Below are 21,762 nucleotides of genomic sequence, written 5' to 3' on the forward strand. Positions count from 1 at the left end.
AGGCACAGGAGAGAGGGCTGTTGGGCCAGAGACCCAGTTGGGGGTCCATACCCTGTACTGAAGAGGAGGCCCCTCCAGCCGCCACTCTGCGGCTTGAGTTAGCTGAACCTGGCTGATGCTCACTGACCACTGGCTGTGGGCCGGCCCCTGGCCTGCAGGTCGCTTGGCCAGATTGGCCCCGGGCAACCCCCCCTTAATGGGTGTGGGCTGTGTGGACATCTGGTGCTCCGGTTGGGGGCGCCTCCTCCCAGGAGCTTCTCTGAAGGAAATGGGGGAAAAGCTGGAGCAGGGGCCCTGGCAGTGCCCCTTCGGGAGGGCTTGCGGCACCTGGCTGTGGCCCAGAGCACTGCTAGCAGCCTGCGTGCACCATCCACAGAGCTCCTCTGTGCCAGGTAACGCTGGGGAGGCTGGGGGCCAGGGCTGTGGCTGGTTAAGGTGTGTGACCTCAGCAAAGCCACCCAGGCGGGTCTGTTTCCCTCCTGAGTACCTGAAGTGTGGTGTACTGTTTCAAGAACAATGGCCACCATTTGTTGGCCTTTCTCATGAAATTCACAAGAGCCTCAAGGGAGGTGTGTCTTTACAGAGGAGGAAATTCGGGTTTTGAGACCTAAGCAGCTTGCCCAAGGTCACCCAGCAGACTCCCAGGTTAGGACCCTCCTGGATTGCTGTGAATCGGCTGGAATGGCAAGGAACAGGCAGTTTGGCTGGGAGGGAGGGTTCCCTGTTCCCAGGGTATATATAAACAGTCTGGAGCTTTCCTTCTGCTGGCTGGGCTGCCCCAAGGCCCCAGAACCCACCAGGTCTGGTCTCCGCTCCTGCCACTTGAAGGGTCCCTCCCTGTCCCTTTAGGCTGTTAAGGAAACCAAGGCCTAGAAGCACCAGGACAGAGCCCTGGGCCCACGGTCCTGCCCCAGTCCCACAGCTGTGCAGAGCTGGAGGAGGAGGGTGGGGGCTGAGTCATGGTGCCTACACAGAATCACAAAGGAATCTGGTTCCTTCTCACCCCACCTCCCATCCCCTGCCCCCCAACACATGACACACCCCGTGGCTGGGCTGTGCTGCGTGGGCAATCCCCCCTGCCCATTCTCAGTCCCTAGGGCCCCGGATCTCCATCCCAGTGGAGCCAGGCCCAGGCTGTGGGCAGTGGCCATCCCTGAAAATGATGGAGCCATGCACGGGACCAGCAACTGGGCCTCACCGGGCTGTTCTGCTCCTCAGGGCAGTGTAGCCTGCTGTGACTACCCTTCAGAGAAGGACGTGGCTCATAGCTGAAGAGATTCAGCCCCATGCTCAGTCCCATCCTGACTCCTCTTGTGATGAGGCCCATCCCAGGCTGTGGTCCTCCCCCTGGTGTGGCTTACGCCAAGCCTGGCCTCACCAGCCACACAAGACACTTGCTGTAAACTTGCATCCCATCACTCAGTCCTGGCACACAAGCCTGTGGAGCTGCAGTTCATGGCTGGGCTTGGCTTCCCAATTCTGCACAAGTGGAAGTGGAGACTGAGGCCAGGTCCTGCCCAAGGTGACCCAGCTGGGAAGCATGGGACCTGGACTTGGATCTGACTTGTGGGCCAGTGAGCCTCCTGGCTCAGAGGGTCACTGCCTTTAGGGAGGGAGAAACTAAAGAGCAGCTTACCCAGTGGGGGAGATGGTCAGCACCCCAAATCTGTCAGCCAGCCAGCATTACATCCAGGGAACAAGCTGGAACCTGGATACAGTGACCTGTGACCCCTGAAGTGCCACCCACAGCCCTTTTATCCCAGGCTGGAGGGTGTGCCAGGCACCGCACAGAAGGTGGGCAAGGGAGGCCCATTAGACTGAGGCCAGGGGCCCTCTCAGCAGTTGGGGGGCTGCCCTCAGTCCCTGGCCCACTGCCTGCCAAGTCACGCAGCCCCTTGGCTGGACACCACAGCAGTCGCACTACAGACCCTCACACACCTTGTGCTGGGTGGTACCAATCTGTGTTTATTGAATAACCTATGTCTGGGACACGGTGACTGATTGAACATCAAAGAAGCCATAGGTGTATCCCCCTTTTCAGTGAAAAACCACCCTCTCCCACCCCCAAACAACAGTGAGAAAAGGCACAGGACATACACACGACACGCAGGTGGGCAGGGTCCATAAATTACAGTGAGAGTAGGGGAGGGGCAGGAGAAAAAGCAAGCAGGTGGGGTCCAAGCACACCCCAGGGACAACATTCCAGCCTGCATCGAGGTGGCCCTGTTGTGAGCACCCCCCAGTCTGTGCTGGGGCACCTGCCCATCCTCTGCTACAACCAGCCTGAGGACGAGGCACAGGGAGGCAGGACCCTTGTCACTCAGGAGGCCCTGGGAGAAACAGTCTCTGGGAGGTGCTGCACCAGGGGGTCCAGAAAAGTAGGACTTTTTCTCCTAGGACACACATCAAGGCAGGGGACCTCATTCCTAGTGCCCACCATAGGCAACCCTCTGCCCACTCTGAAAAGAAGGGCTTGCCGCTGGGGAGGGATTAGGGGTTGGTCCTTGCCGCCCTGGTTTATTTTTGGGTCAAGAATTAGTGATAAAAATATACAGATATGCAACTTACCATGGGGTTACTTCCTGATAAACCCATCATAAACGAAAATATCATAAGTAAAAAATTCATTTAATACCCCAACAGACCAACTGTAAAGTTGAAACATGGTTGAAGGTGAACCATTGTTAAGTTGGGGACAGTCTGTACTGTGGAAGTGGGAGCTGGGGTAGGGGAGGAGGGAACCTAGAAGCCATGCTGAAGGCACCTGGTCCCCAGTACCAATGGGGGGCTTCATTTCTCCCAGCTCCCTGGGCCCAACCTGAGCTTGGGCTGACATCCTAGGAGGCGGGGAGTGGGAAGGAACAGGACAATTAAATAAGATACCATTTATTTTTTAAAAAAATTAAAAAATGCTGACATTATTTCATCCATCTGCAGGCCTACCCCCTGCCTCCCACCAGCCTCCCAGGGCTGGGCCCCCTCCTCCCCTGGCTGTCCTGTGTAATAAAAGGAAAAACAATGAGCAGGCTCAGCCAGCCACAGGGGAGGGAACGTAGACCCAGGGAGAGAATCAAGACGCTACAGCAACTCAGCCTCGCATCATGGCAAACCCAAGCACACTGGTAGAAAACATTGGTATAAAAAGGGGGGAGGGCATGCCGGGCACGGGCCTGAGGGCAACTGCTCCCTGGTGCTCAGAGACTGCTGTCCCCCAGAGGAAGCCTGATAAAAACTGAGGAAGCAAAAAGGAGAGAGTAGGGTTCAGGAGAGAGAAACTCAGGAAGGCTGGAGGCAGGGGCTTGGCAGCTTGGGAGCTCCCCCTGCTGCTATCAAGTCAGAGCTGCCCAGTTTCTGCCCTGCTACCTTTCCTCTTATGCCCACCAGGCCCTGGACCATGGGCATCTAGTGACAGCAGCTTTAAGGGGCTCTGCCCAGGGGCCTGCTGGCCTGAGGTGGCCCAGAAGCCTCGGCAGGTGACAGCTAAGATGACAAGGCTCCTCCCCACCTCTCTCAGCGGGAGGATGCTGGGGGAGAGAGGAACCGAGAGAGAAGTGGAGGGGTGGGCTGAGCCTGGTGGTCAGGAGGCGGCAATAGCAGTGCCACCACCCAGCTTGACAATCATCTGCTGGCAGTCGTTGCAGGAGCGCCGGTCACCCACCTTCTCCAGGGTGCGGGCAGCCTCGGCCAGTAGCACTGCCCGCTGGCCCGGGGAGGAGAGGAAGGAGAGGGGCAGGTGGCGGCACGCCAGCAGGATGGCGGTGGCCCGCTCTCGCTGGCCAGGCCAGGCATCCACCTCTCCTGTGGGAAGGAGATGTGTGTCAGAACCGAGAGTCTGCCATGAAGCCGGTGCTGTTCCTTGGCGTTACCTGGACTCATTCACTGAACACTGACACCCATCCTGGGAGGTGGGGTCTGCTGCCCCACCCAATCCATGGAAAAGAAGTGGATTTGTCCAGCCTCTCACAGCCAGCCCATGGTGGGACTGAGATGGACCCACATGACCTGGCTCGATGCGTGCGCCTGTGTGGGGACGCCACCCCAACCCTCCTTCCCTGAGCAGAGCATGACCCATGACCACCCCAACCCCTGCAGCCCACCAAGGGCGGCCCCAGGCTTCTTTCATTCTCAGGCGAGGTGTGCTGGGCACCGCTGCCAGGTGTGGGAGTTGGGCTGGCCCCTTCCCTCCTCTCTTCCCAGGGGTTAGGGCCCAGCCCAGCCTGTGAGCTGGGGAGTGGTGGACTCACCGTGCTTGGCGCTCTGTGTGGTGCGCCGCCGCAGGCTGTGTTCCAGCAGCTGGTGGGTGCGGGTGGGGCTGGCTCCTGCCATCAGGCGCACAGTCGCTTCGTGCAGGAACACCTGGGGAGGCGCCGGGGTGACATCCCTCATACCCCTGGTCCCCACCTGTCTATGCCCAGGGTAGTTCTCCCTGAGCCATCTCGCCTGCCACCTGATAACATCCCTTCCCACACCAACTTGCCTTGCTCACCCCTGAAAAGTGTACTTTGTTGTCCCCTACTCTGACCGTGAGCCAGGCTGGAAACCTGGCTGAACAGCAGGAGCAGGACGAGAGGCGAGAGGCGAGAGAGGCAAAAGGCCTGCTTTTCCCAACTGGTGACAAGAAAGCCCTGGATGTACCTTGTGGGGCTGGCAGACAAGTGTCCTGGGTGAAGCCCCAAGGCCCTGGAGGCTGCTTCAAGTTTGACAAAAGGACAGGTGTGACAGGGACAGAGGGGTGAGGAGGGACAGTTGGGCTGGTACCAGAGAGGTTTGGTATCCTCTTTCTGTATCTTTAGAAAGGAACAGAGTCTAGAGGTGTGCAGGTAAAGTCTGCAGCGCTTAGGTATGAGCCACTGGTGGGTGAAGGGCAAGGCCGAGGTCTGCCATTTCTTTTTTTTTTTTTTTTGAGACGGAGTCTCGCTCTGTCGCCCAGGCTGGATGGAGTGCAGTGGCCGGATCTCAGCTCACTGCAAGCTCCGCCTCCCGGGTTTACGCCATTCTCCTGCCTCAGCCTCCCGAGTAGGTGGGACTACAGGCGCCCGCCACCTCGCCCGGCTAGTTTTTTGTATTTTTTAGTAGAGACGGGGTTTCACTGTGTTAGCCAGGATGGTCTCGATCTCCTGACCTCGTGATCCGCCCGTCTCGGCCTCCCAAAGTGCTGGGATTACAGGCTTGAGCCACCGCGCCCGGCCGAGGTCTGCCATTTCTTAAAATCTCAAGCTCTTTTTGATGCCTTTATATCTCAGTCTTCAGGGAGGGTCTTCAGTGCTGCCAAGTGGATTCTGGTCCTGGTAGGCAATGGGGAGCCACTGATGGGCTCTCAGCAGGGAGAAGCAGAATGGAAATGGTATTTAAGAGGAGGCCTTTGGACCAGGCGAGGTGGCTCACACCTGTAATCCCAGCACTTTGGGAGGTGGAGGCAGGAGGATAGCTTGAGGCTAGGGGTTTGAGACCAGCCTGGGGCACACAGCAAGACTCCATCTAATTAAAAAAAAAAAAAAAAAAGGCCATTGTTGCCAGCCATGCTGTAAGCAGACCGGAGGGCTGACCAGAGGGGGCTCCAGGAGGCAGGGGTACCACCCCAGGCCTTGGGGTACATGCCTTCTTTTCCATAGTAAGGAATGGCTCTCTGATGATACTGTCTGCTGTGTCTGTCTTGGCTCGCTGCACACAGCGGCCCAGTGCAACCGTGTGGGTCCCACAGAACCTCAGGGTGATGGGTGTGGGGGCTGAATATCAGGCTCCACGGCAGCAGCCTCGCTCTGAGGCCGTCTCCTTCCAGCCCAGCCTGTGCCCCCTCAATGACACTTCTGAGTCATCTCACACAAATTTTTAGAAAAAAATACAGGTACAAATATGTTGAATAAATTATGTAGCAATAAAAATAAACAAAAATGGAAATGGCTGGAGCCCGGCAAGCCCAGTCATAGACCTTTCCTCTGACTTAGTTCAGATCATGTGGCCACTGCCAAGAGGATGTTACCCAGCAGCAGAACCGAAGCCTCTACTTACTATGAAAAAGAGAGTGAATTTCCCTTTAAGTGCGGTTCTAGAGAAATTGTCACTTTGCCAACAGTTATGAAAGTCAAAGCGGAGCTTGGGACCGGGCCAGGAGCCCTGACTTGCCGCCATTGCCCTCAGAGCCCTCCCACTCAGCATGTGCCTGGGGAGGCACAGCTCCCTGCTGGCCCCTGTCTGTGGCGGCAAAGTGTGGCCTGCTCCCTGCTGAGCTCCGGGGCCAGGCACATAGCAGGCACTCAACCAACGTGTGCTGAACACAGGGACACATGGCGCCTAGCCCAGTGTTGGGCATGAGCCAAGCAGGTGCTCGACAGGTCACCAGGCTGACCTCAGAGGGCCAACTCCACCACCATGCGCTGGTGCCCATGCTGGGTTCTGGGCTCAGGCCCCACAGGCTCCAATCTGCCCTGCCCCACCAGCCAGCTGGGCCTCACCTTGCGGTACGCTGGGCGGAAGCTGTGTGCCAGCCTGCGCAGGCTGCCCAGGTCCCGCTGGAAGCCCGCCAGTTCAGCGCCTGATGCATGGTAGGTCTCTCCCACAGCCTGGCTGGCACTGGCCTGCTTTTGCCAGAGCGTTGTCCGTAGCGACAGTAGCAGGTCACAGGTGAGCAGCTGGACCACCTGTGGGGTCAGCCACGAGAAAGGGGGAACAGGTGACTGGCCCATCCCTGAGGCAAGGATCCCAGCACCTACCAGGCTTCCCCCAAGACCAACACTCAGCAGCTCTGGGAGGAAGTGGAGAGCCCCAGAGCCTGGCGAACTCCGCAGGACGTGAGGGAACAGCTCAGGGGAGAACCAGTCCCTTCCACAGCCCCAGGAGGTGGGAGACAAGCCCTCTCCATTCTGCAGGTGAGAAAGCAAGGCTCTGACAGGGACAGCAGCTTGTATAAGGGACACAGCACAGGCAGGTGGCAGGGGCAAAAATCAAACCCAGGTTCTCCCACCCCATGGGAGCTCCACCATGGCTGGCTAGGAGGCTGAGATACCCACTAGGTGCCAAGGAAAAGCCTGAAGTGGCAACAGAGCTTGGAGATGGGGCTGGGGGAAGGAGGAGGAGGAGGGGGAGAGGAAGACAGGTGTCTCAGAAGACAACCACAGAATGGTTTAGTGCTTGGGGACTAGGCTGACTGACCTGGCTCTGCCACTTACTAGCTACATGACCCTGGCATAGGACTTAGTCTCTCTGTTTCTTCATCCAAAAAAATGGAAATGGCACCACCACAGGGCTGCTGTGTCATATGAGAAGGTACTGCATGTGGGCCATGCATACTCTCCGCCCACTACCTACGGGGCTAGGCTGCCCACCTGGCTTGCAATGGCACACCAGCACGACACCAAGCAGTGAGGAGCAGCGAGTCCTTGTTGAGATGGGCCGCAAGTAGCCCGCCGGTCCAGATGAACTCCCTCAGGCCAAGCCTCATCTCACCTAGCCCTGGCTTTCCTCCTTCCCAAGACACTGGGCCTGGGGAAGACCCTGCCCTGTCCCGGCACGAGACCTTGATCCTTGCCTACACTGTTTTCTGGCTGTTGTGTGCTTCAAGGGGACGTGGATAAGGATCCCTCTCCTCAAACAAAACCTGGCGCTTCTAAGCTGTGCATGCTGCAGGAGTGCCTGTGGACACGGAGGCAGCAAGCCTATGGCTGGATTCTGCCCTCTGAGGGCCATCAGGCTGCATGGGCTCGTCTTCTAAGCTCACTCTCCTACCACAGAGCTGCTATCAAGGAACCCCGGTCCAAAGGGTGGCTGCAAGCCTCTCATTCCCCAAACTGAGCCTGTACTGTTTGGTTCTCTCATGAAGATAAATATGGAAGAGACTAATGGAAAGCCCGAAAGAGAAGCTGAGATGTGGCTCGCCATCTGCCTTTGGTCTTGGCAGCCCAGGGCATTTGCCCCCCACCCCGTATTTTTTAAAAGATGGAGTCTCGCTCTGTTACCCAGGCTGGAGTGCAGTGGCACGATCTTGGCTCACCGCAACCTCTACCTCCCGGGTTCAAGCAATTCTTCTGCCTCAGCCTCCTGAGTAGCTGGGATTACAGATATATGCCACCACACCTGGTTAATTTTTGTATTTTTAGTACAAAAGGGGTTTCACCATGTTGGCCAGGCTGGTCTCGGAACTCCTGACCTCAGGTATCTGCCCACCTCAGCTTCCCAAAGTGCTGGGATTACAGGTGTGAGCCACTGCGCCCAGCCACTTGGGGCCTTTTCTGCACACTGCCTGTCCCTATAGGGGCTGGCACGCTGTCCTGGGTTCTTCCCAGTGCCCAGGTCCACTGACAATATCTAGCTTGAAGTACTAGCCTAGCCAGCTGAGACCAAACCCCAGGGAGTGGCTGAGAATCTGAATCTCTAGGACTCTCCCTGTCCCTCCTACTGTGGAGTTAAGGACATGTTCCTCAGGAGACCAGGTGATGCTCCACTTCCAGCTGGGTGCCCTCCTCTGTTTCCTGGGATGGCTGTGACTTAGGTCCCAACAGTGGCAGCAGTGCCCTCTATCAGGATCCCCTCCCCCAAGTGATCGGGCCTTCGGTCAGGGCACGATGGGCAGGCTCTCGAGGGCCAGGCAGGCCTCTGTAATGCACTGTGGAAACATTGCATGGGTACCACCAGAACATGCAATGCAACTACAATGCACCGCAGCTGCCCGCCAGGAGGTGTACAGCCAGCCAGGGAGGTGCCCAGGGTGGTCTTTGGCTCTGTTTGTGTGCCCAAGGGGGCAGGGGTCCACTCCAAGGCTGCCTGCAGAGGCCTGGGAAGTCATGCAAACTGCTGGAGCAAATGCAGGGTGAACCCCTGGACAGCTGGGGTGTACCTGGATTTACAGAGGCTATGGGCCAGCAGGACCTGGGACTCTGGGAGCCTAAGAAAGGTGCAGGTAGAAACAGGCTTGCCTCAGAGGCTGAAAAGGCAGTCCACCTAGGCCAATAGGCTGTAACTTTTTTTGAAAGGGGGCTGCTGTCCTGGTTTCTGTGTCTCTTGGATGGCCCCACTTTCGGGGTCAGCATGAGGTGAGTGGGAGTGTTCTCATAAACCAGTGCAGAGCACCTCCCCCAGGGCCAGCTCAGGCCCCACTCACGTGGTTGAGGGCAGGGTCAGAGGTGGTCCCGCTGACGTTGAGGCTGCTCCATAGGTGGCCGCTGGCCCTCTCGCAATGGCAGAAGGAACTCTGCTGCCCATCTGCTTTCCCAGGGAGTGAAGCATGCATGGCTCTGCAGGCATGGAAGACGGCCTTCACCAGGGGGCTCCTGCAGCAGTGATAGGGAGTTGAGAGGCAGGTCGCTATGTGTTACCCGCGTGACAGGCAGAGGGGCCCAAGCCAGTGACCGCCACGCCCCACACTGATATGACATGTGCATCTACTGAATGCAGTGCTGCCACTATGGCTCCAGACCTGAAATGCCAGCCCTGAGCTAGGGTGAGCGCCACACCCTGTAGCACCTTCATTCAATGCTGGAAGTCAGAGACACAGGATTCACCATCACGTCTGCTGCTAAGAAGCCACCCAAGATAAGTCATTCCAACATGTGTGCCTCAGTTTCCTTACCTATAAACTGGCCACAATAAGATGTTGTACCCGTTCTTTAAGGGACCACCCTCCCAGATATGTGGTATTAAACTCTCTGGAGAAACTTAGCTTCTTTCTGTAGAGCACACTGGGAGTGGAAGGGGAGGCTAGGGATGGAGGAGGGTCTCATAGCATCCTAGTCCCTGAAGAGCAGAGGGACCCAGGCGTAAGTGAATCCAGGAGGCACCAGTGCCTGCAGGGGTGTTTTGGCTGTCCATGGCAGCTCTGCTGCTCAGGAGTGAGATGACTTTGGACAACTTACCTGCTGAGCCTCAGTGTCCTCAGGCAGATTGACTGGGGGAGACACACATACAGGTGGAATGCTACACAGGGCTGGGTGCTTACCTAGTTAAGAGTGCTTAAAAATGGGGCTACTTCAATGCAATTAGGATGTCACATCTACTTCAGGGAACACAGGACTTTAAGTCTGTGTATACTCGCTCTTCTAAGCAACTTCCTGTGCGCTGGTTAAGAGTCTGCTTGATAGGAAATGCTACAGCCTTGGCTCTAAGGCTAGGACCTCGTGGGGCCTTTCTGTCCTGGAGCATTTTATAGTTTCTCTTAGAACACTCAGATCCAGGGCCGGGCGCAGTGGCTCAAGCCTGTAATCCCAGCACTTTGGGAGGCCGAGACGGGCGGATCACGAGGTCAGGAGATCGAGACCATCCTGGCTAACACGGTGAAACCCCGTCTCTACTAAAAAATACAAAAAACTAGCCGGGGGAGGTGGCGGGCGCCTGTAGTCCCAGCTACTCCGGAGGCTGAGGCAGGAGAATGGCGTGAACCCGGGAGGCGGAGCTTGCAGTGAGCTGAGATCCGGCCACTGCACTCCAGCCTGGGCAACAGAGCCAGACTCCGTCTCCAAAAAAAAAAAAAGAACACTCATATCCAATTAGAAACAGCTGGGGAGTCAGCAGGCAGGGCTGCCCATCACTAAGTGCTGAATGCCCCCAAGATGCAGACGTGAATCTCCAAAGAGGAATGTCAAAAGCTCTCTGGTTATGCCATGTGCTAAAGGTTATTTTAGTTACAGGACAAGGTTGCCAGGGTTGATGGTGGGGCTGGAGGTGGCTGGAAGGAAAGTGGGTAAAATGCTGGCACACAGGGGCAGTATGCTCCAGTGCACATGAGTTTTGGGGGCAACGGTGGCCTCTCTGCACTGATTGTGAACCACCAATGCCTGCCTCCACCACGAAGCTTCTGAAGATGCTGGGAGCCACAGTGCTCTTGTCTCTTCTTTTCAGCCTGTGGCGTCATGAAGGCTGCAGGGAGGAGGACCTGGAGGCAGTGCTGACAGCTGCTGGGACAACTGTCATGTTGTGCAGAGCAGGACACTTGCACAGAGGACCTGCTGGGCCAAACTGAGTTCTCCATGGTGCCCTCACCCTCGACTTTTCTAGCCACCCACCTGTCATGCAGTCCTGACCCTTCACCCCAACGTGCCCACCCAGTCCAGCTTGCTCCTGCTAACTCAAATAAGATTCCCCTGGAGAGAAGCAAGTGAGTGGCCAAGGAGGGTTACGCACTCTGTCACTTCCAGGGCCTTGGGGATGCGTTCTACTTTGGTAAAATGAGAGCGTACAGCTGCATCGTCTCCCTGGAGCCAGCTGATGGCCACAGTGATTGCAGATGTCCACCACCGACAGATGATGTCTGGACCTAGAGGGGAACAGCACCAAACGTACTCCAACACCCACAGAAATGAGACCTGTGGCGCTCAGAGGCTGCTACACTTCCTTCCTAGGAGGTGGGTAACATCTTTGCCTGCTGGGAACGGGCCAATAGCCTCTGGGCTCCCACACCCAGGACTCGGGGGGAGGGGAATAAACCAGCGCAATCATGCAAAGTGTTTGGCAATATGTGTCAAGAGCCTTAAAAATGTTCACTCCTGGCTGGGCGCGGTGGTTCATGTCTGTAATCCCAGCATTTTGGGAGGCTGAGGCAGGTGGATCACCTGAGGTCAGGAGTTTGAGACCAGCCTGGCCAACATGGTGAAACCCCCTCTCTACTAAAAATACACAAAAAAATTAGCCAGGCACGGTGGTGGGCGCCTGTAATCCCAGCTACTAGGGAGGCTGAGGCAAGAGAATCGCTTGAACCCCAGCGGGGTGGAGGCTGCAGTGGGCGAGATCGCGCCATTGCCCTCTAGCCTGGGCAACAAGAACAAGACTCCATCTCAAAAAAAAAAAAGTTCACTCCCGTTAAGCTAGTAATCCCATTTTTGGCAGTCTGTCATAATGAAATTGGCTTAAAGAGAGAAAAAAGTTTAACACAGATGTTCACTGCAGTGTTGTTTTTAAGTAAAAAGATGGATACAACCTAAGCTTTCAATAGCCATAAAGAATGGTATCTTCAAAATGGTATCTGGAACAGGCTCCTGTTAAGAGTATTTTAAGTCTTCTCTCAGCCTTAGTTTTCTCAACTGCAAAATGATGACAGTAGTGATCCCACAAAACCAGCAGGGATGGTCATGCTTCCCTAAACTTGAAAACAGAGGCCACAGGTCAGGGATCATGATGGGGTGGCTGATTTTCTGGGATCCCTCCTTTCCCAGGGAGAGTGACCAGAGGTAGCTTGATATCCCCATCTTCCCAGGTGGCCACAGAAGCCCAAGAGTTGGCAGCTGATGTGCTATCGTCCTGAAGGCAGTTTAGGGACAGAAGCAAAGAAATGTCCTGGTGTCAATCCAGTCAGCAGGCTGCGCTGTGACACTGAGGTGATGAGGGGCTGGGGAGTGGTAGAGAGGCCCAGATGAAAAGTCTCTTCAGAACAAAGAGTGTAAGGCCCAAGAGCTGCCTCAGGGGCCACTGTGCATCTGAAAGGTGACTCCCTGCCATCCCTGGTGCCTGGGCCACTCGTTGCTTGTTCTTCTAGGAATTAAGGGTCCTCACCTGGGCCACACAGCCAGGGCTTGAGGAAGACATTCAATCACCCATTGCCCTACTTCTCTGAAACCATAGTTTCCTGCCTCTGAGTGCTGTTTGGGAGGGGGTGACTGTGAGTTGGGGTCACATGAGGGCCATAGGTATGAACCTGGGATCCAGAGAAGACGCTGGCATCTACACTCCTAACACCCTGGACCCCTGGGGCAAAAGCACTGTGAAGACCTGGGCACCCTGAGACTGTGGGCCACCCGCAGGTGCTTACCCAGGGCGGATTTGAGCACGGAGCTGCTGGAGAGTGGGGGGCTCACAATCCCCACAGAGTCCACAAAAGAATGAAGTAATTTCAGGTACTCCAGAGCACTGGAGAATTCACTAGGAAGAAAAGAGAGGGTCCCATGTACATCAAAACATATACACAAGGCCCACCTCATGACCTGGCTGCTCAGCTCTCCAGCTCTAAGACCCAATGGCCATTTCCATCCCTTTCCTGTCATCCCAGGCACACGCAAGCGCTGTCTATGTGCACCCTTTGTATTCCACAGGCATCCTTCCTCTGTGTCTCTGGGCTGTCACTGACACTGACACTCTTCCCTATACTGGAGGCCTTTCCCTAGCATCCCCCACAGCCTACCCTCACTCCTCCCCTTAAGCCCCAAGTCCAGTGTCATCTCCTCCCAAAAGTTTTGTTATCTCCCAGGCAGAACTGCCCCCTCCCCCTTTCCTCAGGTGCACCCCAATCAGGATCTGGGCCTTGTAGGAAAGTGATTTTGGGGCCGGGTATGGTGGCTCACGCCTGTAGTCCCAGCACTTTGGGAGGCCAAGGCACGCAGATCATTTGAGGTCAGGAGTTCCAGACCAGCCTGATGAATGGTGAAACTCTGACTCTACCAAGAAATACAAAAATTAGCCAGGCGTGGTGGCAGGCGCCTGAAATCCTAGCTACTTGGGAGGCTGAGGCAGGAGAACCACTTGAACCCAGGAGGCAGAGGTTGCAGTGAGCCAAGATTGTGCCACTACACTCCAGCCTGGGTGACAGAGTGAGACACTGTCTCAAAAACCTCCCCCAAATACAAACAAAAATAACAAAAAACGAAAGTGACTTTGGCACCTATCTGCCTCTCAGGTCTTACTCTGTGGAAGAAGGACTGTGCTCGGTAAGTGTGTCAGAGACAAAAATTGCCCAGAACATTCCATGAGGGGCTGGGTCCCCAAGATGTCCAGGCCAGATGTGTCTGCCTTCTGCTGAGTTTGTCACATTTCATTTCTATTTCCTTTCAATAGGCCGCTGCTCCCTACCCCAGAAAGCAAAGCAAGCTAATGAAATTCCTGACTTGATCCAAGTACTGACTCCGCTTGGTAAAGGGATACATAAAAATGGGCGCACCTGCCAGGCGCGGTGGCTCATGCCTGTAATCTCAGCACTTTGGGAGGCTGAGGCAGGCAGACTGCCTGAGGTCAGGAGTTTGAGACCAGCCTGACTGACATGGTGAAACCTCATCTCTACTAAAAATACAAAAGTTAGCTGGGCATGGTGGCAGGCACCTGTAATCCCAGCTACTTGGGAGGCTGAGGTGGAAGAATCGCTTGAACCGGGAAGGCGGAGGTTGCAGTGAGCTGAGACTGGTCCATTGCACTCTAGCCTGGACAACAAGAGTGAAATTCCATCTCAAAAAAAAAAAAAGGCAGGGCGTGGTGGCTCAGGCCTGTAATCCCAGAACTTTGGGAGGCCGAGGCAGGCAGATCCCGAGGTCAGGAGATCAAGACCATCCTGGCTAACATGGTGAAAGCCTGTCTCTACTAAAAATACAAAAAAAATTTAGGCCGGGCACGGTGGCTCAAGCCTGTAATCCCAGCACTTTGGGAGGCCGAGGCAGGCAGATCACGAGGTCAGGAGATCGAGACCATCCTGGCTAACATGGTGAAAGCCTGTCTCTACTAAAAATACAAAAAAAATTTAGGCCAGGCGCGGTGGCTCAAGCCTGTAATCCCAGCACTTTGGGAGGCCGAGAAGGGCGGATCACAAGGTCAGGAGATCGAGGCCATTCTGGCTAACACGGTGAAACCCCATCTCTACTAAAAAAAAAAAAATACAAGAAACTAGCCGGGCGAGGTGGCGGGCACCTGTAGTCCCAGCTACTCGGGAGGCTGAGGCAGGAGAATGGCGTAAACCCGGGAGGCGGAGCTTGCAGTGAGCTGAGATCCGGCCACTGCACTCCAGCCTGGGCAACAGAGTGAGACTCTGTCTCAAAAAAATAAAAAAAATTAGCTAGGTGTGGCAGCAGGCGCCTGTAGTCCCAGCTACTCAGCAGACTGAGGCAGGAGAATGGCATGAACCCAGGAGGCAGAGCTTGCAGTGAGCTCAGATCATGCCACCGCACTCCAGCCTGGGTGACAGAGCGAGACTCCATCTCAAAAAAAAAAAAAGGCGTACTTGGTCTAGGAGGAAAGGCCAGGTCAGGGTTAACACAGGGCTCTCATTTTTGAGAAATTAAATACAAAGGAGTCATTTGATTGCTTTGCCAACCCGATGCCAGGGCTTGCTTCCCTCTATGAGTGCAGGCCTTCTAAGGCAGGGGGACTTGTCTGGTGACTTTACCAGCTCTCTTCTTCCTGGTCTCCAGCCTTCTTTTTGGCCTGAGGTTTCACCAAGGACTCTATAGCTCGCTCCAGCAGGTTCTTGCAGAAGGCCTGGTGGACCTGCGCAATGGGGTCGGCTGGAAAAGAGATGGGCAAGGAGGGTTAAATGGGGCTCATTTATGAGCCCATTTTGTCTATGGAGAGAAACTCAAAACACAGCCATGCCCTGTGAATGGGGATCAGATCCCCCTTCTCCACCAAAGCCCAGAACTACTGTGCTGAACAGCTGGAGGCTGGGGGAGAGTGTTCACTCCCAGGCTGAAGTGCCCAAGGCTGAAGTTCTGGATAAGCTCCGGTGGGGAGGGCATGTGGGGGAGGGTGCTGTGTCTCCTGATACAGTGCTCACTACTCTATGATTGGGAGCTGTCAGCTGGAGTTGGATCAGAAAACAGAAAATGGAATGTCTCAGAGGATGTCTCTTCTCCATGTGGCTCAGGAGAACCACCAGGCAAGGAGGAGAAGGTGGTAGCTGCTGCCTCACTCATGACAATGAAGAACATGCTCCTGTTCTTTCAGAGCTTTGTCGTGGAACCTGCCATCAGAGGCGACCTGTCTGAACTGGCTAGACATGGGGCCTTGCAATGCTTGGATAGCTGACTGTCACCAGCAAGTTTCTTTACTGGCAGGCCTCAATCACCAGCCCCTTCTCTCTCCTCACATGTGGAAGATATGTGCGCCTTGAGCTAATGACCAGGAGAAGGAGGGACACTTATGAACATATTCCAGGTAACAAGGCCTGGAGCCAGAGACTACAAAGCCACTGAGAAGTCCATGTCTAACCAGCAGGGGTGGGGTAGAAAGATTTAGGATTGCTTTTGCTTTCATCCTTTATATTTTGGTGTTGCATACAATTCTCACATTGAGCAATAAAGTTATCATTTAAAAAAGAAAAGGATAGCAAACTCCCCCAATGCGTGACACACACACCCTGTAACTGCAGTCCCCACAGACTCCAAGTCTGAGAGAGGAGGAAAAGTACAGCAGAAAGCAGACAGCCACTGAGCACTCAAAGTCTAAGTCAATCCCGACCAGCCTCTACTGCTCCAAGGCAGGGTGAGTCGACTCCAATCACTATCAAATGCCAGGGACAGAAAGCCAGCATCTCCTTCCAATGCCTGAAGCTTCGTCCCTGTCACCACTCTGAGCAATTGATGACCGCCTGCCACCTATTGTTCCCGAACTCTCCATATATGTCTGTCTGCTCTCCTAATAGGAGAGACCTGGAGGCCAGGGAAAGCAAGCCTCACACATCCTTTGTGTCTCCAAAGTGCCCAAAACAAGGGCTAAGAGTACACTTGGAGCTTAATCACAATTTATTACTGTGTGATGTAAGGACCATAGGCTCTGAATGTCAGAGAGAGCAGAGCTGCACATCTAGCTTAGCCACTGACAATTTCTGATCAGGCTTGTGACCTTAGGCAAGTTACTCAACCTCCCTGAGCTTCAGTTCAAACAAACAAACAAACAAACAAACAAAGACTCAACAAGACTGAGACAACCCGTGTCTCCGTGTGTCTGCTGCACAGTAACTCTGTAGTACCAGCGGTTCGCATGGCTTTCTCCAATTCTGAACGGCTCCAAGGTATTCTCACCTGGGTTCCTCTGGGCACAGTATAGACTCTCCTTGGCAGTTGACTTCACAGACCAGCTCCGCTCCATGAAAAACTTCTGACCCAGGGGGTGGCAGAGCCAGCGCAGGGAGTCAGGAACAGCGCTGTGCTCGGGGCCACACAGGCTCTGGGCTCGGCTGAGGAAGTAGCTCTGTGGAAGGACAAGGACCAGGGGTAACACCAAGGTGGCAGAAAGCACCATGGTGGAGGTGAGCTTGGGGGGAGACTGGGAAAGCTCAGCACAGGGCGGGGACTCCCACAGGTACCTGGAAGTAAAGCCCACCACGGAAACTAGGGCAAGCCCACCAGTGGAGTGTGCTGGACTTGCTGACTAGGTCCAAATCCCAGCAGGAGGGCGGGGAGCAGCCACAAGGCACAGGATGCTGCATCCTGTCCTGCTGGGGCTGCCTAATCCTACGGGCATTCAACCTGCAGGGTAAACTAGGAAGATGGTTTCCCAAGGAGGGGTCTCAGGGGCCCCTCGGCTGCTGTACTTCCCCCTCAGCCCCGTGAGTGCCAAGCCAGGCTGCCCCTTCTATCGTGGGACGTTTTATCATGTAATTTTAATTATATATCTTTTAGACTATTTTAGGCAAAATTATTCTGCTTTGACTAATTTTTCTTTTACTTTGTGTGTAAAGTTTAGAACAGTGCTCGGCACATGGCCAACGGACAGGGTCACATCAGATGGCACTGGAGTGAAGGGGCAGCTGGGAGGCCAGCCCAAGCCCCATGCAGGAAAGTATCTGTGTGTGGGTGGGTGAGAGACTCTCTCCACACAGCTGGCCCTGCAAGGGCAGCCCCCTACAGAAACCCCACGGCACCCCTGCATGAGCCCCTGATGTGAACACTAGCCTGTGAGAAAGAACAGAGGGGGAACTTGGAAAGCCTCTTTGTGGGACAATTCAAAGAGCCAGGGCCCCGGTCACTGGGCCCCTTCTCCATTTGCCAGGATAACATCATTTCAGGACCCCACTGACAAGAACTGCAGGGACAATACTATCCACCATGTTTTCAGTTCTGTCACTGTTTGAGTGAGGATATTTTCACACTAACAATCACGACTTCCAACGCAAAACCACTCCCCAAAACAGGCCAGGGTGAGTGAGGAACTGAGGAGAGAAGACAGGAGGGAGGGAGAAGCATAAGATAGAAAGTCCAGGGAGCCCAGGGGCAGAGCTGCCAGGCCAAGGCCCGCAGACGTCGCTTCCACACCCCAGCCCTTGCCCCCACAGGAGCAGAGCTGTTTCATGGTCTGGTTCAGTCTGATGGTTCTGACCTTTACTGGGCTCTAAGTAGCCATCAGCGAATGTAACGGCTTCAGAAGACTTGAATGCCAGGGTCAGAAATAGCACTGTCGGAGTGCCACTCAAGGACACAGACAGAGAAGACCATCTCTCTCCAGGGGGAACCTGGACACTGCCTGAATCTGAGAAAAAGCAACCTGCTCTATAGACACATACTCATAATCTCAAGGCAGCTTATGAGATGAGGTGGGGTGTTTCACTTACATTTCTAATCATGGGACCAGTGGCACCATAGTCCTTTCTCCTCTTTGCTAACCAGTGTTGATACTGGATGTTGGAGAACAAATGTAGAGGAACCTTGTGACCCTCCGCCAACCTTCCACAAAGCACTCACTGAATCTGAGCTGATAACTGCAATGGTGGGAGAATAGCAGTTGAGGAGCTGAGCAGGGAGGGAGGCTGGGGGCTGGTGGCGAGATTCCAGGGCTTCCAAGGTCCCAGAACACTTGAATGGTTGACTCTAACTCTCTTTCCAAGAACAGCCAATTCCACGTGTCCAATTAGCAAGGGAGCCTGGTGGTTGCTCCAGAAGAAACTGAGGACCACTGGTCCCTCACAATGGCCCAGATGTTATAAGCAGAAGCAAAGCCTAGTCCAGGTCATATGGCAAGAGGAACCAGAAAGGCCAATGTGGAAATTGCTAAGTTAAAATGTATTTTAAGCTTAACTCTTTTTTTTTTTTTTTAAAGACACAGTCTTGCTCTGTTACCCAGGCTGGAGTGCAGTGGTGCGATCTCGGCTCACTGCAACCTCTGCCTCCCGGGTTCTAGCAATTCTGCCTCAGCCTCCCAAGTAGCTGAGATTATAGGTACCTGCCACCGCGCCCAGCTAATTTTTGTATTTTTAGTAGAAACAGGGTTTCACTATTTGGCCAGGCTGGTCTTGAACTCCTGATCTCGTGATCCACCTGCCTCAGCCTCCCAAAGTGCTGGGATTACAGGCGTGAGCCACCACGCCTGGCCCTTTTTTTTTTTGGTGACAGGGTCTCACTTTATAACCTGGGCTGGAGTGCAAGTGGGCGATCATGGCTCACTGCAGCCTCAATCTCTGGGATCAGATGATCCCCACCTTAGCCTCCCAAGTAGCTGGGACTACAGGCATATGCCACCATGCCTGGCTAATTTTTTTTGTATTTTTTTGTAGAAATGGGTTTTTACTATGTTTCCCAGGCTAGCCTCGAACTCCTGGGCTCAAGCGATCAGCCCACCTCAGCCTCCCAAAGTGTTGGAATTACAGGCATGAACCACTGCACCCAGCCAAGCTTAATTCTCTTTTTTTTTTTTGAGACGGAGTCTCGCTTTGTTGCCCAGGCTGGAGTGCGGTGGCGCAATCTGGGCTCACTGCAAGCTCCGCCTCCCGGGTTCACGCCATTCTCCTGCCTCAGCCTCCCGAGCAGCTGGGACTACAGGCGCCCGCCACCACGCCCAGCTAATTTTTTGTATTTTTAATAGAAACCCTGTCTCTACTAAAAATACAAAATTAGCCAGGTATGGTAGCAGGCACCTGTAATCCCAGCTACTCGGGAGGCTGAGGCAGGAGAATTGCTTGAACCTGGGAGGCGGAGATGCAGTGAGCTGAGATTATGCCATTGCACTCCAGCCTAGGTGACAAGAGTGAGACTCTGTCTCCAAAAAAAACAAAAAAAACCTTTTAGTTGTATTAATAACAAATTTCAGTTGAGGGCAGGGGAGCTTGAGCTTGGTGGTTTGAACTAATAAGAAATAGAAATCCAGGCCGGGCGCGGTGGCTCAAGCCTGTAATCCCAGCACTTTGGGAGGCCGGGACAGGCGGATCACAAGGTCAGGAGATCGAGACCATCCTGGCTAACACGGTGAAACCCCGTCTCTACTAAAAAATACAAAAAACTAGCCGGGCGAGGTGGCAGGCGCCTGTAGTCCCAGCTACTCGGGAGGCTGAGGCAGGGGAATGGCGTAAACCCGGGAGGCGGAGCTTGCAGTGAGCTGAGATCTGGCCACTGCACTCCAGCCTGGGCGACCGAGCTAGACTCCGTCTCAAAAAAAAAAAAAAAAAAAAAGAAATCCTGGGATACAGTCATCTACAGTATGGCTTCTATAAGGGAAATTGAGATAACAGCTTTTGTTACTCTTAATTTTCTTGGCATTATAGTCCCGTAGCAATTTTCCTTTTTTCTTTTTTGAGAGAGGGTCTTGCTCTGTCACCCAGGCTAGAGGGCAGTGGCACAATCACAGCTCACTGCAGTCTCGACCTCCCGGGCTCAAGCAATCTTCCCACCTTGGTCTCCTGAGTAGCTTGGACCACATGCCACACACAAAAAAAACCGGGCCTGCCACCATGCCAGGATAAGTTTTGTATTTTTGGTAGAGATGGGATTTCACCATGTTGCCCAGGCTGGTCTTGAACTCCTGAGCTCAAGTGATCCTCCTACCTCAGCCTCCCGAAGTGCTGGGATTACAGGCACAAGCCACCATGCCTGGTCTAAAAAAAAAAAAAAAATTTTTTTTAAGTTTTCCTAAATTTTATAGACACCAGAATCCTCCCCAGCTGGGGCCTAGCAGCCCCTCCTGTAACTCATCTGCTAATTACCTGATGTGAAAGAGGCTGTGGCAAGAACCACACAACTGTTTAGATCCTGAGAGTCACTCAGTACCCCTGGGCCAGTCCCAGCCCCAGGTTGTGTCCCCCAACATCGGTCTAACCCCATGGCTCTCAAATCATGTGCCAAGGCAGTCTGAGGTGCCATAGCAAGTGATTAGGGGCAGAACAGGCTATTTTAAACTTTCGAGGAAAACAGTGATGCTCAACATCAGCTGGGCACTTATAAAGTGACTAGATGGGGAGAGCCTGCAGCCTCAGCATTGAGATCACACTAGCTTCCTTTGGAGGTGTCGTGTCTGTCATAGTACTCTGTGGAAATCAGTGTGGAAAAGAGAGAGAGTGGTGGTTGCTAGTCTGATTCCAAAGCTTGAGAAGGTGTGCAGTGCTTGACAGGTTCACGTATTGGTAAGAAACATAGTGAGACCAAGCTTGTGAATAGCCATTCCACTCCATCCACTCCATCCTGGGCAAGAGTGAGACTGTATCTCTATTAGAAAAAAAAAAAAAAAAAGAATATTTTGGATTCTTTTTTTTTTTTTTTTTGAGACGGAGTCTCGCTCTGTCGCCCAGACTGGAGCGCAGTGGCGCGATCTCGGCTCACTGCAAGCTCCGCCTCCCGGGTTCACGCCATTCTCCTGCCTCAGCCTCCGGAGTAGCTGGGACTACAGGCGCCCGCCACCACGCCCGGCTAATTTCTTTTTGTATTTTTAGTAGAGACGGGGTTTCACCGTGTTAGCCAGGATGGTCTCGATCTCCTGACCTCGTGATCCGCCCGCCTCGGCCTCCCAAAGTGCTGGGATTACAGGCTTGAGCCACCGCGCCCGGCCTTTATTTTGGATTCTTAATAACTATGATTTCTAAGAAATTATTAAGAATCTAAAATATTCTCTCTCTTTTTTTCTTTTGAGACGGAGTCTTGCTCTGTCACCCAGGCTGGAGTGCAGTGGCACAATCTCAGCTCACTGCAACCTCTGCCTCCTGGGTTCAAGCAATTCTGTCTCAGCCTCCGAGTAGTTGGGATTATAGGTGAGAGCTACCACGCCTGGATAATTTTTGTATTTTTAGTAGAGACGGGGTTTTACCATGTTGGCCAGGCTGGTCTCAAACTCCTGACCTTAGGTGATCCACCTGCCTCGGCGTCCCAAAATGCTGGGATAACAGGC

At 54.1% G+C, this 21,762-nt stretch overlaps 1 protein-coding gene across 2 annotated transcripts in view; it reads right to left on the reverse strand.

The window, feature by feature from the left end:
* Positions 1–1,945: 1,945 nt before the first annotated feature.
* The window catches only part of SREBF2 (sterol regulatory element binding transcription factor 2), an 80,188-nt gene continuing 60,371 nt past the window's right edge, over positions 1,946–21,762 (reverse strand). For both annotated transcript variants that reach the window (XM_065522083.1, XM_065522084.2), the window contains exons 12-19: positions 16,698–16,866; positions 15,065–15,182; positions 12,731–12,840; positions 11,110–11,242; positions 9,095–9,263; positions 6,453–6,638; positions 4,245–4,356; positions 1,946–3,798 (exon numbers count right to left, since the gene is read on the reverse strand). In XM_065522083.1, the coding sequence (XP_065378155.1) occupies positions 3,578–3,798; positions 4,245–4,356; positions 6,453–6,638; positions 9,095–9,263; positions 11,110–11,242; positions 12,731–12,840; positions 15,065–15,182; positions 16,698–16,866 (1,218 nt within the window). In that variant the 3' untranslated portion in view covers positions 1,946–3,577. The remainder of the gene's footprint in view (positions 3,799–4,244; positions 4,357–6,452; positions 6,639–9,094; positions 9,264–11,109; positions 11,243–12,730; positions 12,841–15,064; positions 15,183–16,697; positions 16,867–21,762) is intronic.

Source organism: Macaca fascicularis, chromosome 10, assembly GCF_037993035.2.
Source record: "Macaca fascicularis isolate 582-1 chromosome 10, T2T-MFA8v1.1".
Classification (NCBI taxonomy): domain Eukaryota; kingdom Metazoa; phylum Chordata; class Mammalia; order Primates; family Cercopithecidae; genus Macaca; species Macaca fascicularis.